The sequence below is a fragment of the Mytilus galloprovincialis genome, chromosome 2 (assembly GCF_965363235.1).
Source record: "Mytilus galloprovincialis chromosome 2, xbMytGall1.hap1.1, whole genome shotgun sequence".
NCBI classification, from domain to species: domain Eukaryota; kingdom Metazoa; phylum Mollusca; class Bivalvia; order Mytilida; family Mytilidae; genus Mytilus; species Mytilus galloprovincialis.
Window position 1 is genome coordinate 85,696,705 of NC_134839.1, and position 19,313 is coordinate 85,716,017.

General features: G+C 31.5%; 1 protein-coding gene across 2 annotated transcripts in view; it reads right to left on the reverse strand.

The window, feature by feature from the left end:
• Positions 1 to 6,731: 6,731 nt before the first annotated feature.
• The window catches only part of LOC143064688 (ATP-binding cassette sub-family A member 2-like), a 78,214-nt gene continuing 65,632 nt past the window's right edge, over positions 6,732 to 19,313 (reverse strand). For both annotated transcript variants that reach the window (XM_076237709.1, XM_076237710.1), the window contains exons 41-50: positions 17,185 to 17,308; positions 16,728 to 16,799; positions 16,380 to 16,486; positions 15,523 to 15,664; positions 14,524 to 14,658; positions 11,905 to 12,008; positions 11,124 to 11,328; positions 10,292 to 10,429; positions 9,669 to 9,869; positions 6,732 to 9,142 (exon numbers count right to left, since the gene is read on the reverse strand). In XM_076237709.1, the coding sequence (XP_076093824.1) occupies positions 9,113 to 9,142; positions 9,669 to 9,869; positions 10,292 to 10,429; positions 11,124 to 11,328; positions 11,905 to 12,008; positions 14,524 to 14,658; positions 15,523 to 15,664; positions 16,380 to 16,486; positions 16,728 to 16,799; positions 17,185 to 17,308 (1,258 nt within the window). In that variant the 3' untranslated portion in view covers positions 6,732 to 9,112. The remainder of the gene's footprint in view (positions 9,143 to 9,668; positions 9,870 to 10,291; positions 10,430 to 11,123; positions 11,329 to 11,904; positions 12,009 to 14,523; positions 14,659 to 15,522; positions 15,665 to 16,379; positions 16,487 to 16,727; positions 16,800 to 17,184; positions 17,309 to 19,313) is intronic.

Consider the following 19,313-nt stretch of genomic DNA (forward strand, 5'->3'; position numbering starts at 1 on the left):
ACACCTACCAATATTCAGATGCAAGATTTAATGTTAAATAAAAAATTAATACATATATATTGATTTATTGATGGTTGTTATTTAACGTAACTTTCAACAATATTGTCTATTTCGTGGCATTCAGTTTTTATTGGTCGAAGAAGTCGGGAGTGCCAGGAGAGAACTACTGACCATCGGTAGGACAATTAACATTCCAAGTCAATTAAGATTGAAGTAGTCGAATGTACTGAGATTAGGGATACTTATCATTAACTGTGCATGCAGCATTCGATTCACTGAAATCTATACAAAATCGCACTTGAGCACAACAGGAACGTTAGATATATTGTTCCCAGCGCACAAGAACAACTGGAGCTGTCCATGAATGACAACGGATAGGTTCCAATTGTCCTACCGAATTAGACTTATCGCAGGTTAACGTGAGCAACACAACATAATTTCTGTTAGAGATATATTCGGCGTTTCTTTCGGTTTATTATAATTAAAACTTAACATAGTGTTTTTAATTATAAAGATCACTATTGAACGTTCTCGCTTCAACTGTATGCTAATTGATTATCCTGAAAACAATAAAATTAACAAAAATATCTAACTCCGACGAAAATCCAAAAAGAACCAGATGCACTGCAGGGCGCAGCTTTATACGACCGCAGAGGTCGAACCCTGAACACTTGGGGCAAGTATGGACACAACATTTAAGCTTGATACAGCTCTGAATTTGGATTGTGATTAAATAGTTGACACAACATAGGTTTCTGACACAGAATGAATGTGGTCTAAGAACTTAAATGTAAAAACTTAAAAAAATTTTAAATTGGACATTTACCTATTATGGTCCAATATCTGAAATCTAAATACATGGTTAGATTCAGCATATTGGAGAACCCCATATATTTATTTTTTGTTGAAATCAAACAAAGTTTATCTTATTACCATTTGGACTTTTTATTTCTTGCTATTGCGCAAAACTGTGCAATTGAAAATTTCTTGCTATTGCGCAATATTGTGCAATTAGATATTTCTTGCTATTGCGCAATACTGTGTAATTGAAGATTTCTTACTATTGCGCAGTACTGTGCAATTGAAAATTTCTTGCTATTGCACAATACTGTGGAGTAGTCGACCCCGATGTGGACCAACTTGAAAACTGGGACCATAATCAAACATCTTAGTACATGTTTAGATTCAGCATATCAAAGAATCCCAAGAATTCAATTTTTGTTAAAATCAAGCTCAGTTTAATTTTGGACCCTTTGGACTTTAATGTAGACCAATATGAAAACAGGACCAAAAATTAAGAATCTGAATACACGGTTAGATTTGGCATATCAAAGAACCCCAATAGTTCATTTTTTGATGAATTTTCTTTTTCTGTTATTGGTATTACACCCAACAGCTTTGTTGTTTTTGTCTTACTTAATACAATGCATGTCATATGGTAGAACCCATAGTTGCTGCCGCATCTTTAACATTGTCTGAGTCAATTTCGGTGACGTTTTGACTAGTTGAGTGTGGGTGATGCATACATATCAGGAGATGAAGGACACTACTCCTGGATTTGATGAGAATGACTCAGATTTTATCTTGATCTATCTCGTCCTAATCGATTTAGGAGATTTGAACATTGACAAACTACCGTCGCCTTAAATTAAAAGAAGTGTGAGTTTTCATTTCTCTCAATATGACTGTCATCATCGGAGGTCTTCCTGTCGTTGTATGTGTCAAGTTCAACTGCCTATTTAATTGCATCCTTTGAATCCCGAGAAGCCATGCATTTTTGTATTCTGTAATATTCCTCAGTTCTCATTGCATGATAAGAACTCATAAGGTTAAAACCAGACATACAATTGTATTGTATTATTTATATATATTTAAAAAGAAACTTCGGAAAAGCACATGAATCTGAAAATGGCGGAGTTACAATTGTTTCTGATTAATATAGTAGTCAGAGCCTCTCAAGAGCCTTGAATTGCTCACCTGTCATTTTTTGCTTTAAATTCTCGTCAATGATTTATTTGCATTTCATTATATATTAATGAGTGGCTTAAAAATGTCATTAAACTGTTCTTTAAATCTGACATATTTTCTTCACAGCAAATAAATGCATCCCCCATGGTGTTCCATTTTAGCCAGAGTGGCTATATGTTTCTTGACGTATAGGAAATAAAATACAAAATGTATACAATATACCCATAAGATCATTTAGCGCAAGTTTTGCTGAAATTGATTCAGCAGTTTCAAAGGAGAATTTTTTTTTAAAGTAAGCAAACTAGATTAGAAAATTGTGAAAAAATGTCTCTCAAAGATACAATTTTCCATTGCTGTGTTTTAAAGGAAAATGAGGTCAATGTCAGATTGTCGATTTGTTCATTTCAATTCTTACATGCACCATTTAATGTAGACCTACTGCATAGTATATCTGAAATCAATGTGCTTGAAAGCACTGAAGGGTAAACATTGGTTTCATTTATCAGTGGGAAGTAAAATATAACATTGCATTGTATGAGGCATTGGTTGCAGTTGATTAAACACCAATTATGGACAAAGGAAGATAACTCTAATTTCAAAGATTACTTTAACAATGACATTATTGAAATTATTTACTAAAAATACAACAGATATTAGATTCATGCACCTTGCATGCGAAACGTTATTTTCGTTCCTAGTATAACATCATTTTAAAATATGAATATCTGATCATATATTTCATTGATAAAATTCTGGATATTTCATGGACAGGATGTACAGAATGTTATAATCAATGCACTATATTTTGTGTATGTCAAAAGTAGTGATAAACCGTGGAAGTTATAAATATCAAGTCAGTACCATAGGTTTTGGTTGGAGTTCATGCAAACTTTATCCAAAAATTGCTTAATAGGGAAATAATAATGTTGATCACTGGTCCATGATATGAGATTAAATGAACTCTGTGTGAAGGACATATATACATTGTAGTTATTGTTTATACCAAGTACTGTATAGTTGTCCTACTACTCATAACTGGAAAAAAATCATTGAAACAAACTAGTTTTATTCAAAGCAATATTTTTTTCAATATTGATGAGGTCAAGAACGGTTGACATAAGCTAGATTGAAACATAACATGCAAAGAGCCAACAGTGTTCACTGCCCTTGTTGCAGTTGGATTTGCTTCTTTTTCTTTCCTGTTTTCACATTCATAAGAGGGTCATTGGAGTAGTTGTTTAAACATTTCTTAAATTGAAAGTGCAGTTTCTTTTATTTAAAATCAGCTGTTTGACCTTTCAAAATATTGTTTAAAACATTATCTACAGTGAACACAGCTCAGTGTTGAAGACCGTACTTTGACCTATTATGGTTTTTCTGTTACAAATTTTGACTTGGATTGAGAATTGTCTCATTGGCGCTCATATCATATCTTCTTATATCTATGTCTGTTCAGACTGTTCAACATTGTAACCACTGTATTTTTGTAGATAAAAAAAATAGTACCAAATTACTACAATCAACCAGATACTCCACAGGGTGCAGCTTTATACGACTGCAGAGGTTGAACCCTGAACGGTTGGGGCAAGTATGGACACAACATTCAAGCTGGAGTCAGCTCTAAATTTGGATTGTGATTAAATAGTTGACACATCATAGGTTTCTGACACAGAATGAATGTGGCCTAATGAACTTAAATTTCTAAAACTAAAATTCACTATGCTGTTGAATATTAATCCTCTTAAAAAAATGTTTGAAGAAATTTTCTTTTTATTTATGAAATCTGAAATGAGAAAAATTGAAACCATCCCCCCCCCCCCCCCCAATTTTTGTTTCACATCCCCCTTTCCCTTATTCAAAATCTGATCTTAATTCAAATTTCTAATGGAGTTTGCAACAATAACTACTCATTTAAATACATCATAAAATATTAAAATGTAAAAAAAGTGCTTGTTATCACTGAATGGTAAAGATTGTTTTAATTTATCAGTTGGTAGTAAAAGTGAATATACATAGTATATAGTGTAAAACAATGATTTAAGTTGATTCAACTACTATTCTGGACAAAGAAAGATAACTCAAATTGAAAATTTCTTGTTATTGCGCAATAGTGTGCCGTTAGATATTTCTTGCTATTGCACAATACTGTGCAATTGAAAATACTTGCTATTGCACAATACTGTGCAATTGAAGATTTCTTGTTATTGCACAATACTGTGCAATTGAAAATTTCTTGCTATTGCACAATACTGTGCAATTGAAGATTTCTTGCTATTGCTGAATACTGTGCAATTGAAAATTTCTTGCTATTGCACAATACTTAATATAATAATTTTGGATCCTGATTTGGACCAACTTGAAAACTGGGCCCATAATCAAAAATCTAAGTACATGTTTAGATTCAGCATATCAAAGAAGCCCAAGAATTCAATTTTTGTTAAAATCAAACTTAGTTTAATTTTGGACCCTTTGGACTTTAATGTAGACCAATATGAAAAGGGGACCAAAAATTAACAATCTACATACACAGTTAGATTTGGCATATCAAAGAACCCCAATTATTCAATTTTTGATCAAATCAACGATGTTTAATTTTGGACCCCGATTTGGACCAATTGAAAACTGGGCCAATAATCAAAAATCTAAGTACATTTTTAGATTCATCATATCAAAGAACCCAAAGGATTTAATTTTTGTTAAAATCAAACTAAGTTTAATTTTGGACCCTTTGGACCTTAATGTAGACCAATTTGAAAACCGGACCAAAATTTAAGAATCTACATACACAGTTAGATTTGGCATATCAAAGAACCCCAATTATTTAATTTTTGATGAAATCAAACAAAGTTTAGTTTTGGACCCTTTGGGCCCCTTTTTCCTAAACTGTTGGGACCAAAACTCTTAAAATCAATCCCAACCTTCCTTTTATGGTCATAAACCTTGGGTTTAAATTTCATAGATTTCTATTTACTTATACTAAAGTTATGGTGCGAAAATCAAGAAAAATGCTTATTTGGGCCCCTTTTTGGACCCTAATTCCTAAACTGTTGGGACATCAACTCCCAAAATCAATCCCAACCTTCCTTTTGTGGTCATAGACTTTGTGTTTAAATTTCATTGATTTCTATTTACTTATACTAAAGTTATTGTGCGAAAACCAAGAATAATGCTTATTTGGGCCCTTTTTGGCCCCTAATTCCTAAACTGTTGGGACAAAAACTCCCAAAATCAATCCCAACCTTCCTTTTGTGGTCATTAACCTTGTGTCAAAATTTCATAGATTTCTATTTACTTAAACTTAAGTTTATAGTGCGAAAACCAAGAAAATGCTTATTTGGGCCCTTTTTGGCCCTTAATTCCTAAACTATTTGAAACAAAACTCCCAAAATCAATACCAACCTTCCTTTTATGGTCATAAACCTTGTGTTAAAATTTCATAGATTTCTATTCACTTTTACTAAAGTTATAGTGCGAAAACCAAATGTCTTCGGACGACGATGAAGACGCAGATGTGATACCAATATACGACCAAAAAATTTTCAATTTTTGCGGTCGTATAAAAAGGTGAAAGTCATAAGAACTAACAAAAGCATTTGTTAGATTGACTGTAACCCTTGAAATGTTGATGAAATTGAAAATCAACATTTTAAACCCTCTGGTTTCCATATTGACAGAATATGCAGATGGCAAGCAGGTGATGAAAAATGTATACATGTATTTACTTACAGCTCCTCAGACAGTTTTCAGCAAAGATACTTGAAATTTGATAAAAAGATTATACCAATATAGAAGTTGTGCATCTGATTCTGATTTGTAAGCATTGTTTGAGTAATTTTTATCATTTCCAGACTTCATTAATAATCGTTGGATACCAATTTTCCTGGATTTCGTGGGTACAGGGGAACCACGAATATAAATATTCAACAAATAGCAAAGTTTCTGAAGGAATGTATGTAGACTTTGCCAAAACCACGAAATTAAATATCCACGAATATGCAAGTTTTACTCAAAGCATGAAAATTGGTTCCCACGAAAATAAATGAATCATCACTATCTAAATATTGACAATAAGCCATTCTTCATTGTTTAAGAAACCATCAGTGCAACTCTGTCACTCAATGAATACCCATAGACTTACGTATAATGCAAGACAGATTATCTCTCCCAATAAAGATTGTTATAGCTATTATATTACTTGTCACCTTATCCTGGATGAGTGTACATTTTGATAACTGCAGACTTAACAATTATGTTTTTTATCTAATTGAAGAAAAGTCTGCAATGTGACAACTGTGGACTTAACAAATCTATTTACATGTATATCAAACATTGCATCAGACAAATAAAACTAACATTAAACTTGTGCAATAGTTATCAAAGGTACCAGGATTATAATTAAGTACGCCAGACGCGAGTTTCATCTACACAAGACTCATCAGTGATGCTCATATCAAAATATTTATAAAGCCAAACTAGTACAAAGTTGAAGAGCATTGAGGATACAATCCAAAAAGTTGTGCCAAATACGACTAAGGTAATCTATGCCTGGGATAAGAAAATCCTTAGTTTTTCGAAAAATTCAAAGTTATGTGCAAATTGACATTCATTTCAGCAAGCTTCTGTATTTCAAATAGGGGTGGAGCACCAAGAGATAGCAGTGGATAAAATATTGATAAAAATGTTCAAATGTAGGATATAGATATAAGAAAATATGCTATGAGTGCTTGGTTGGCATGGTAACATAAAGTACTTAACACAGGGCATTACTTCATTAGGTATATTTATTAGAAATATATATATACCACATAGCACACATCTATCAATAAAAGTATAATGTAAAAATATTTCAATTGAAAGACAGATTTATCAACAAAACTGTAATGTACGACAAAAACAATATATTAATGCTATACATTTTGACTGATTAGGCATGGCTTAAACAGCTATGTTATTCCACATATTATTCTATTATTTAACAAAACATAAGTATTTATCGAAAGTGACATTAATTGCTATTGTGTGCCCCATTCTTTTAGACTTTGAAGAAAGTACATAATATTTCAAGCAGGTATGAACCAAAAGCAAATCACTAAATGGAAGTGCATTAATTTTCTAATTTATACTGATTTATATGACTCAAAAGCACTCAATTTTTGAAACATTAAAATGATTTACAATGTTAAGTGACAAAATAAAATTGAGAATGGAAAATGTTCATGATTTATTCCATCACAGTGGTGGAATGATAAAAAAAACACTCTAAACTAACAACACAAATTACAACCTCTTAAAATAATACTGAGTAACATTTCACAATGCAAACAATACAAAAAGGTTTGACCTTTATTTATCTTATAAGTTTATTTCAAATTACAAAAAACAATATTATATCATATAATGTAGTATATATAACTTCACACTATAAATAGGTTTCAAATTCTAATGTTAACTTCAATGAGCAAAATGAAAGTGAATCTGTGTTGCTTTAAGTTAACCTACAGAATGTGACTGTCAATAATTTGAAATGTAAAGTCAGCTGTAAGGTTTGATAGATATTTCAAAAATGTTTTTTTTAGAAATAGTCATTATGGAAAGTACAGTTCACCTTTGTTAAAGCATTTTGAATAAATTTTGAAGTTATCTTCACAGAGGAAACTTATGTTTATATGTTTCAGACATTGTAACTACCCAAAATAGCACAGCAGTATAAAGTATAATAATAAACAAATCAACAATAAATAAATTGAGACAGAATATTAACAATAATGTAACAAATATAATTTTTTAATTTTCACCATCAAATACATAAACAGTGATCAAATACAAGGTGTTATAAATCCAACAAGACCCTCTCTGGTAGTAAAGTGAGTTGAAACTTTTAATGTGTAAGATTGCAATTTCTTTAAGGAAGTTTTTTTTTTGAAAAACTCCAAAGAAACTGTTTCAGACTAAATTACATCTCTTTTTCTGTTCTAATATAGATACCTGACTTATCTAAATATTTGTAAATCCTTTTTCTAACTTTTAAGGATGCAATGCCTGAGGGAATGTATTAGTAATATACTGGTTATAATGTTATAGCAACAGGTTCCATTGGGAGCTTTTTTAAAATAACATTTCAACTATTCTAGAAATTGCTTAAAAATACATTTAAAATGTCCTTAATATATAATAATATGAGATCAGTAGAAGAAGAAAGAAAGAAAATCACAGAATACATAAAAAAAATAGATATCACAGACAAACATCAAATATAACATTACAACAGATAAATGATTCAGTTTCTACTTTCAATTTTTTTTTCTTAGTGGCTACATTTTTCACTAAGATCATTTAAAAAAAAAATCAGTTCAACAGAAGCATTGAATATAACAAAAAAATATATAATTATATGAAAAAAATGCTTCAAGAAATATTACAGATAAGTACTAAGACGTCATGTTTGGCAAGAAATACCTTGTGACGGTGCCATATTGGTATGAAGCATTCACATACACATATATATTGCTAAAATAAATCACTATTAATGCCCCACATGAGTTGCTCTATGTGATTGACTCCAGAGAGACTTAAAGTGTGTATGAACCTCCACATAATATAAATTGATTTGTCATGTTGTTGTGCAATAAATAAAATGCCATGTTCTATCTTTGGATTATAATGAAAAAATTACACAATCTAGTTAAAAAAAAATATGTAAATTCAATGATTTAGTAAAACACAATACAAAAATGAATGATATGGCATAGAAAACAGTTTGGTGAATAATTATCATGTTTATGGCTCAAAAAAATGACATTCATGGTATTATACCTGTAGTTATTTTCTGTGAAATTTTCATTGTTTTAATAAAACTATCCAGTTTTTAAAAAGGATATTTGTGAAAACTCATGTAAAATTAATTAGACATATTCAACTATTTTAAATAATATAAACTAAAATTTTCACTTTCACCACATGTTAATTGTTGGTACACACAACATGAAAATAGTATATTGAACGAAAATGCTAACAGACAAATTGATTTAAATTCATGTTTTACAATAAATGTCTAAAAATGCCTATTATCCATCAAATTTCATTAATCCATGGTGTCTGTATCAAACTATGTCATGTTAACTAAGAGATATGATCTGATTCCTCCTCAATCAATGTCCATCAAAGTTAACCTTGTCTACAAAGTAAGAAGATAGCAAGGAAATTAAACATTTTGTGAATGTCTGTGCATGATTATAGTCTTCCTTAATTAAAAAGCATTAACAAGACAATCAGGCTATTTGGTTTCTTTTTTTGGAGTTGTTTCATGTTGTCACCCCTGGGTTTTTAAAGTACAATATTCACTATGGGTTCAACCCTTTGTTTAAAACAGAATGTCTGTGCTTATTCTAAAGATAGAATTAAGAGATGAAAATGGTATCATACAATATTTTATTCCTGATTTTGTTTGCAAAATAAGCTAAATATATAATATATTATTCTTTAACCAGTTAACTTATACCTAAAGTGAAAGTTAACCAAGTGGTGTGATTAGAAATGTGAAAGATCAAAGCTTGTGAATGGAAGTAACTATAGGACACTGATGGTTCATAGTTCAATACTGTGTGACTGTACATACCATATGCTCACATACTATTTTCCATAAGAAAGTTTCAGGAAAGATATAAATTGAGTGAATGAGGTCCTTATTAGAGTACACTTACCCCTGTTTCAGTAAAAACAAAACAAGCATCATCATCATTGCCTAACCCGTCCTCACTTGAGCCAATGTCCAATAATGGGTCATCCTCCTCCTCTTCCTCCTCTATGGTAGTTCTACCAGTTGATCTATGACCTCTTATCTTCTTAACAGAATCATTCTGCTCAACAAGTTCAACTTGTTGTTTTACAAAATTTATAAATACCTGAAATATCAGATGATAATGATAAGATGAAATTTATTAGGCGTATCTTGAGTCGACAAGAGTCTAGGAGAATGCAGTGTCAAAGCATCAATTCACATATTAACATGTATAACTACGCAAAACACATAGATTAAAGAACATATGTCAACAAAGGTAATTTAACACTCAGTTTAAGATGGAATTATACATAAAATGTTCTTTACTTACTTAAATAATTAGAACTATACTTTTCCCTGTTATTGCAGATTAGATCACAAAATAAATGTAAATTATAAACTAAACAAGATATTTACAAGTAATTGATGACACTCTTCTTGTAGTAAAAAAAATCAAAACTATTATAGATTGTTAATCTTTACTTTCAAGAGAAACATTTCCTCGTAAAACAATTATGGAGTAAATAATGGAAGGCAAAATCTTACATTATCTAGCGTATTCTGGCTAACGGAATAATCTTCTATATCCAGGTCTTTCTCTATTTCCTCCATCTTTCTAAAGATATCTCCCACAGTCACTTGATCTATCCCAATACCATATTGTAACATGTTAAAGTGGTGCTCCTATAATCAAAGTCAAATAATTATGTAAAAGTAACAATCCATACATTCACCAAATACAGTGATAAATGTTTTATAGACAAAGAACAACCTAACTTATGACACCATGGAGCATGTGACCCCAATAACTCAAATTGCCATTTGTGCCAGGTGAGCTAAAAATTGACAGCTAACATAAGGGTTCTGAGTCCTGACAATATTTTATTGTTGAAAACTGTACTTGCCTTTTGTTTTACTATTTGAAGGGTTGCTGTTTTACTGAAGTATATCTCAAATCACTTTTTATTCATTACTGAAGTATATCTCAAATCACTTTTTATTCATAACTAAATCTGTTTTTATAGTCAATTATAGATAATCTCCTTTTTCATGAAAAATATGAATTTGCCTCTACATTTGACGTTTCAATAACTGCAATTTTGAGAATACATTTGGAGATTCTTTCTATTAAACTCCAACAATTTGAGATCTGACACTGAACTTTAAGTTGTTATTCTTCTTTTTCTATTTTGACCCCTTTTTTTTACTTTGTTTAATAGTTCAAATGACAAATACTGAAAATTGTCTATTTTGCTGTTGCAGGTACTATCAACGCTGATGTTAAAATAATATATTACAGCGGTTGGCAGGAAAAACGTCAGGGAAATTTACTATTTTTGAATTTTTCCTTGAAAAATGTATATGTTGAAACACATACCTTAAGAACAGCTTCAGCAAGATTTCTCCGAATATAATTTTCCACCATCTGTTTTGATCTTTCATAATTTGGTCCCTTTAGACGAATAGAGAATGTATATCCATCACCAAATCTGTTCTTTAAATGTTGTATACTACCCAGACATCGGAAGTTCCCATTCACCATTATGGCAAGACGTGAACAAAGAGCTTCACACTCCTCCATACTATAATACAATAGGACGTAACTTATAACAATTGATTAATATTATAATTACATCAAATATCAGTCACTGGCACTTCCCTCACTTCCTATATACAAGGTGATAGGACTTGCCAGGTGAAAAGGTCACCTTTTCAAGCTTGAAAATATGTGAATAGGTCGGGAAAACTATCAGAAATATATGACTACGTCAATAAAGTTCTCATAACTTCTTCGTCGTTGTCTTTCTTGGTGTTACCGCCTAAATTTATCAACCAATTTTTCTCTTTTAGCACTTTGGTATTCCAATTTTACATTACAGACCATTAAGTACCACGTGAAACCCAAACAACTTGATATAGAAAAGGGTACATTTTTACCTAGTACGCAATATATGAAAAATTATACATTTTTTAAAATCTAAATTATAAGAAAAGGGTGGAATAAAAGTACCACAGCGGCACCCCCCATCAATTAAGTATTTAAGAAGCACCCTGAGCATTTTCATCACTGCTTACTAATCATACATGTGTCTTCCATCATCTACTTTAGTTGCAATAAGATAACACCATATACATAAACACTTTAGTATTATACTTGCCTGTGAGAAGTAAGCACAACTGATCTACCATCTTTTACCAGACTTAATATCAAATCCCACAAAAATCTTCTGGAGAATGGATCCATTCCTGTGGTTGGTTCATCCTGTAATGATCATAGCAACTATTAATGTCTGGATAACTAAGTGTGTATCTTAAGGGGTGCATATCATTTAAACTTCAAAATTTATTCTGTAACATATTGAAAGGTAAACTTAAAGACTTCAAAAGTAAATGCTATTTATCAGAAGTTTAATGAATGAAAGTTTTAAATAATGTAAAAGTATGATGAATCTGTTGTATAAGATGTCACCATTACATAACCTTAAGATTATTTTAAATGGCCATGTTCATGTTATACCATTATCCCCAACATCACTGGGGTAAATGTGATCTCCGTAACTGCAGTTACGTATATCAAAAGATGGCGGACGAAGTTTCTGGTCAATATTTCTTTTGTCAATTCTGTAATAATTCAGTATTATTCTTCGGTATTTCGTGTTTTATTTAAAGTATTACTAAGTTTGAAACTGAAATACAAAGCATGTTTTCATAGTTCAACCGCTTAATGGAGAAATCATCATTTCAAAAAATCGCGAAGATATGGGTAACTGTGTAAACTGATATCTGTAACTGTAATAAACGTTGAATGAAGGACATCCGTAATTGTTGATTTACATTGTTTCTGCTTCATTCATTATACTCGATTTAATAGTAAGGATCATCATTTTTTTTTCCGAAATAAAACTCATAAATTCCCTTAAGTACTCTCCTTGTTTGTGTAAACTATTTTTATTTGTATCCGCCTGTTGAGTTAAGCCTTTTCAACTGATTTTTTAGTCTACTCTTATGTTGTACTGTAACACCACTGTCCCAGGTTAGGGGGAGTTGAACGCCATCTTGCATGTTTAACATCGCTACATTCTGTATTTCCTAGGCCTGACCCATGTCACGGGAGCCTGCAGTTCAGTGATGGTCGTGAGTTGCTGTGTTACATATTTGCTATTTGTTCTTTTTTTTGTACATAAATAAAGCCATAAGTTGACTTGTTCAAATTGTGTTACATTTGTCTTTTCTGGGCCTTTAATAGCAGACTATGCGGTATTAGCATTGCTCACTGTTAAAAGACGAATGGTGACCTGATAAATGTTAATTTCTATGTCATTTGGTTTCATGTAGAGAGGTATCTCATTGATACTTGTACCACATTTTCCTATTATTATATATATGTTCAAGACGAGAAGCATGCCACATGCCATCTATTGACCATCGTCAAAGAGTTGTTACAAGGGTTATCAACGTACAAAGAGCACGGAATAATCTCTACACGAGGAATCTGATTAAACGACCCCATTCTGACCGGACGTGGGTGTGTACTTGTACATCCCGCACAGCAAAACGGATGCCCCACTTTTGCTATGGTTTTCGGGGAGGTAGTCCAATGGAGACCATTTTTTCCAATCCCCAGTCACTCTTGGCGGTCTGGAAATGTAGTGGTTGGGTACTAGCTGTACCTTATATTGTGCTATTTGGTTTTGTCTTTGTATATTGTTAACCTTTACTCTATGTTACTGTTTAAATAATTTATTTTGGAGTGTTTCAGTATTCATACATACCCCCATTTTGTTATGGTGCTATGGTCATTTTTTACTTTTGCCTTCAAATTGGTTTTAAAACTTTATCCTTAAGGATGTACTTAGGTGAGGTTAGGTAAAAATGAGTAAATAAAGAAATTAAAATTGATACTATAAGCTTGTTGGGCATCAATTAATGATAAAGATAAGCTAAAAATATTGATAGTTCATGTACCTTCTTTTCGAGATATTTGAGATTTAAAATATGGCGGGAAAAGGCTGACTCGGACTTGTACCTTAAATTTCCATTGGTATTATTTGTGAGTCAATGACTCTCATACAAGTGAGAGACTTAGCTATCTATAATAATGCCAGGTTTAATCTACCAGTTTCTACATAAGGTAATGCTTGTACCAAATCAAGAATACAGTTGTTATCAATTCGTTTAGTGTGTTAGAGGTTTTAGATTTTTTCATTTGCTAAAAGACTGTCCGTTCTCAATTTTTCTTAATATTTCATCTAATACTGCTGACTATATAGAAATACAGAATTTGAAGCCTGATCAATATTTTCACATAATAATTTTAAAGACTTCGAAGAACAATTCTTACTCATGTTTATCACACTTTAAATAACGGGAGACATTTATTTCTGTTCAAACATGATTGAATTGTGTAGAAATAAAATCAGTTACGGATATCAATACTTGCAGTTACGTATATCATTGACAATTTATTTACTTCAGTTACCCATATCATCACGATATTTTAGATGGCTGTTTTCTCCATTTCAGCGGTTGAATTATGAATAAAACATTTAGTAGTTCAGTTTCAAATTCAGTATTACGTTAAAAAAGACATGAAATACCGAAGAATAATACCTTATTATTACAAAATTGGCAAAAGAAAAATTGACCAGAAACATCGTCCACCATCTTTGGATATACGTAACTGCAGTTACAGAGATCACATTTACCCCAGTGAACATGTGTCTTCCTTCATTTCAAACTGAACACAAACTATCATTTGATACAATTTATTAACTTACCATAAAGATAACTGGTGGATGACCAATCAGGGCTATTGCTGTGGATAATTTACGTTTATTTCCACCACTGTATGTACCAGAAGGCTTATCTGCATCTTTTGTCAAACATAGTTTCCTTACTGCCCATTCTACAACCTGCCATAAAAAGATGAACAGTTATTTTCTTAGTATCAAGTGGCATAAAAATAACCAGGTACACGTACTACATTAAAAAGTACTTTGAATGACAATTCATAAGTCTCTTCCCAACATTAACCTAAAGAGTTAAAGGTCAATCAACTCCAAAAATTCTTGACTGTCAAATTGTTGAAAAACATCAACTTATATTCTAACACATAGAAGAGGCATCACAATAAAACAACCCACTCCAAAAATAAAAACACAGGAAACACCACCCAGGTCTAGCAATTACAATGGAAGCAAACAAAGAGACATGCATCTATTTTTACAATATCACTCTTTTCAGATGAAGCAGGGGACAATGAATTAATTGTAAAATTCCTCAAACTTATTAATCCAATCAACATAAACATGTCATAAAGTTTAACAGTGTACCTTCCCCAACTGTCTTGTTTAATGTAATATGTAAATATAACACAAATTACTACTTCTTCATTTTACCTTGTTTTCCTCCATCTGGCATACAATAGTAGATGTTCCCTTCCTTTCCTATTTCTTAATCTTACCTTGTTTTCCTCAGTTAAGGGAATAACTCTAAGTCTGGCATACAATCATAGATGTGCTCTTCGTTTACTGTTACTTAACCTTACCTTGTTTTCCTCAGTTGGGGGAATACCCCTAAGTCTGGCATACAATCGCAGATGTGCTCTTCGTTTACTGTTACTTAACCTTACCTCGTTTTCCTCAGTCAGAGGAATACCCCAAGACTGGCATACAATCGAAGATGTGCTCTTCCTTAATCTTACCTTGTTTTCCTCAGTTGGAGGAATACCCCTAAGTCTGGCATACAATCGTAGATGTGCTCTTTCTTAATCTTACCTTGTTTTCCTCAGTTGGAGGAATACCCCTAAGTCTGGCATACAATCGTAGATGTTCTCTTCCTGTTAATTCATCAAACAGTGCATCAAACTGGGGACAATAGCCTATGCTCTGCTGTACTTGTAGTAATTCTTTTAAAATACTAGATTCAGAAATTTATAATATCAATATCATTATAATACATTCATTAGAGTGCACACACTGAAATGTCATATAAAAGTCTTTTGGGTGAAGGTTTTACTACAAGTATTACATAAACTTATAAATATAAATAAACATTATCAATGAACAGTGAGTTCAAAGACCAAACAAACCCTGCCAGACAAATATGAAAATCTTATAAGCATCCAATACATTAAATATAGTTGACATATTGGTTATAGTATCCAAGGTACAGATCAAACCTTGAGAATTCAACATTGACCAATCACCCATGCAAATGAGGCCAAAATCGTATTTCTAAAATGCAGAGATAACTATCAGCATTAAATGTAATTTTATAGTAATAAACAAACAAAAAATGTACCATATACCTTTATAATCTAAATGTATAGAACACTTTTCTTGACTAAAAGTATAAAACATTATTTTTTTTCAAATGCTCTAAATACATTTTTTTAGTCTAAATGTACTATACACCATTATTATCAAAATATACTGAACATCTTTGTTATCTAAATGTACTGAAAAACATTTGTAATTTATTTTATTATATTATGTTAATTACATGTACTGAAACAAAAATGTAAATCAAGTATACTTAACTCCAAAACTATTTTAATTGACTGAATTTGAGAATCAAATTGAGGTGATGGTGAAGACACATTTGACTGTATGCCATACATATGAATCATTACCTGAAATTACCAAGATAAGCAGTTCCACTTGAAGGAGTTATGTCTCCAGTCAACATTTTAAAGGTTGTTGTTTTTCCAGCTCCATTTACACCAAGGAGACCAAAACACTAAAATAAGTTAATAATAACTTTAGCAAATACTTCACTATGGAAATACAAAATATATAGTAAATCTTCATAAGGGATATAAAGAGGTTTGAATTCATCAAGATATATCATTACAAGTTTTCATTATCAGTAATTTAAACAACATTTCTCTTTAAAAGGGGCTTTAAATAATTTCCTTTAGCCCACATCAAATAAATTTCTGGTTTTTCAGACTCTTTACTTTGAAAAAGGGTATTCATACCTCTCCTGCAGGTACCCCAAGGCACAGTCTGTCAACAGCTAAATGGTGTCCCAACTTTCTTGTCTTGTAAACCTGATTAAAGTACATTAAATAAACATTTATATAATCACATGGCTTTTGAAACCTTTACTCTTTTGTCCAAGTTAGCTTAAGCTTGAGTGCATGATTTTGAAATCATTTTATCTTTTTTGCTTTTGTTAAGATACATAATTTCTATATTCTTTTCTCAATTCAGTCATTGTTGAAAGCATAATTTGTCTACTCTTATTTCATGTGTGTCTCACCTAAGATGCATGATTCATTAGCTGGAATGGACATTTTCTGAGCTCTTTTTTCATGTTAGTTACAACTAGGATGTATGAATTCTTTATTTGTTTCCCTTATCTTAAGTCGGATGTATTATTAAGTAATTTCAAAAGATGAGCATATGTTTAGTAAACATCTTTAGAGTAATTACCTTAGTTAGATTTTCTAGACGTAAGATATCATTTCGTCCCGATGTTCTCATAACACGTTTTCTTTCTGTTGCAACATCCTCATCTTCTTCACAGGAAGGCACCGCAGAGGAATGGCGTACCTGACTAAAAACAGTAAACAAAACAATGTTATACTGATATAATGATATGATACAACTATAGCTAAAAGTATTGACCTTCCCATACAGAACAGACCTCTTCAAAACATTTAAAAACCCACATACGTAGGGGATAAAACTCCTGGAAAATATTTTTGTAATTTTGTAATATTTTAAAGAGCCTTTTTAATCATCATTAGCATCAAAATGAGGTTACAGTCTAAATATTTTTAGGGCCCAAATTTAAACATATTATAATTATTGGTGAATATTGCCATAGCAAATTTTTCTAGCTTCCATAGGCAGTGAGAATTATCTGCCCTTTCTAATTCAACCAGTTTTGAGATACTTTGACTGGCTAATCAAAAGATTGTGGTTTATTGTGGTATTCAAGTAAATTCAGTGACTATTTTCTAGATTGGACTATAATATCAAAGATTTTGTATTTAGGCACTATAAATGAGAAACCTAATTTATTGTGACAGAAAAAGGTCTAATAGATAGAATTTTAAGATAAGATATGAGATGTGTGTGTAATTTTTAAAAAATGAAAAGAAAGGTAAGGATCATTGGATTTGTTTTTCTTGCTTCAAAAAAATAAAATAAATTCACAACATGCCTTTATTAAATCAACAAAATTGAGTTATGTGACTTATCTCCTCTTATTTTATGAAAGTTGAAAAAATTAGAAACAAAAAAAAAGTCTTCTGTATAACTTATGAATTACATTCCTGTCTCAGATTTGCCATTACATTAAAGATTAATACAGATTGGTTACTGTTATTTTATAAACCAAGAATGCAGAAGAAATTGAGATCTACCTTAAAATAATAAATGAAGTCCAATAAAGTGTTTTCTTTTAAATTTAAGCTAAAGACGCCTGATGGGAACTACAACATACATTAGCTATTACATGTGACAAAATTAAATGTGGTAGATAAAAATCTAGGAAAGGCTAGCAACAGTTTTCAAAGAAACAATGAATCAAACAAATAAGAGAAAATGTAAAATTCCAATTTTGAAAAACAAACATTTGTGCATAAAACAGTACTCTTTCTTAATCCTAAAAATTGAGGGACTCTCATAAGAAAAGTCTATTAAAGTTACTGTTTCAAGTGACAAGTAATCATTTCTGTATGTGGGATTTTAAAAGCTGCGCAAACATAAACATTGTCCTTCAATAAATAAACAAGTGTAACTGCGAGCTACTGTTCACTGAAGATACCTGCGCCGCAAGTGGATAATGTTACAATAGTGTAAAAATATGTGTTTGGTCAACAGGAAGTTGTCGAGTGATGAATCTAAAAACACATCACACTGTATAGTTGACATATATAAACTCTGAAATCAAATTTTCGAAATCCTTGTATTGTAGTTCCTGAGAAAAATGTGACGAAAATTTCTACTTGGCTACCATGTGTAAAATGATACATGTGTTCGGTAAACAGGAAGTTGCCAAGTGATGAATCTGAAAACAAATCACACAGTATAGTTGACATATATTAACCCTGAAACCAAATTTCAGAAATCCTGGCATTGCAGTTCCTGAGAAAAATGTGACGAAAATTTTCAACTTCGCCAGCATGTGTAAAATGATACAAGTGTTCGGTAAACAGGAAGTTGTGGAGTGATGAATCTGAAAACGCATCACACTGTATAGCTGACTTATATAAACCCTAAAACCAAATTTCAGAAATCCTGGTATTGTAGTTCCTGAGAAAAATGCTAAGAAAAATTTTCAACTTGGCCATCATGTGTAAAATGATACAAGTGTTAGGTAAACAGGAAGTTGTCAAGTGATGAATCTGAAAACACATCACACTGTATAGCTGATTAGATAAACCCTAAAACCAAATTTCAGAAATCCTGGCATTGTAGTTCTTGAGAAAAATGTGATAAAAATTTTCAACTTGGCCATCATGTGTAAAATGATACAAGTATACAAGGAAGTTGTCGAGTGATGAATCTGAAAACCATCACGCGGTTTAGCTGACTTGACCAAATTTCAGAAA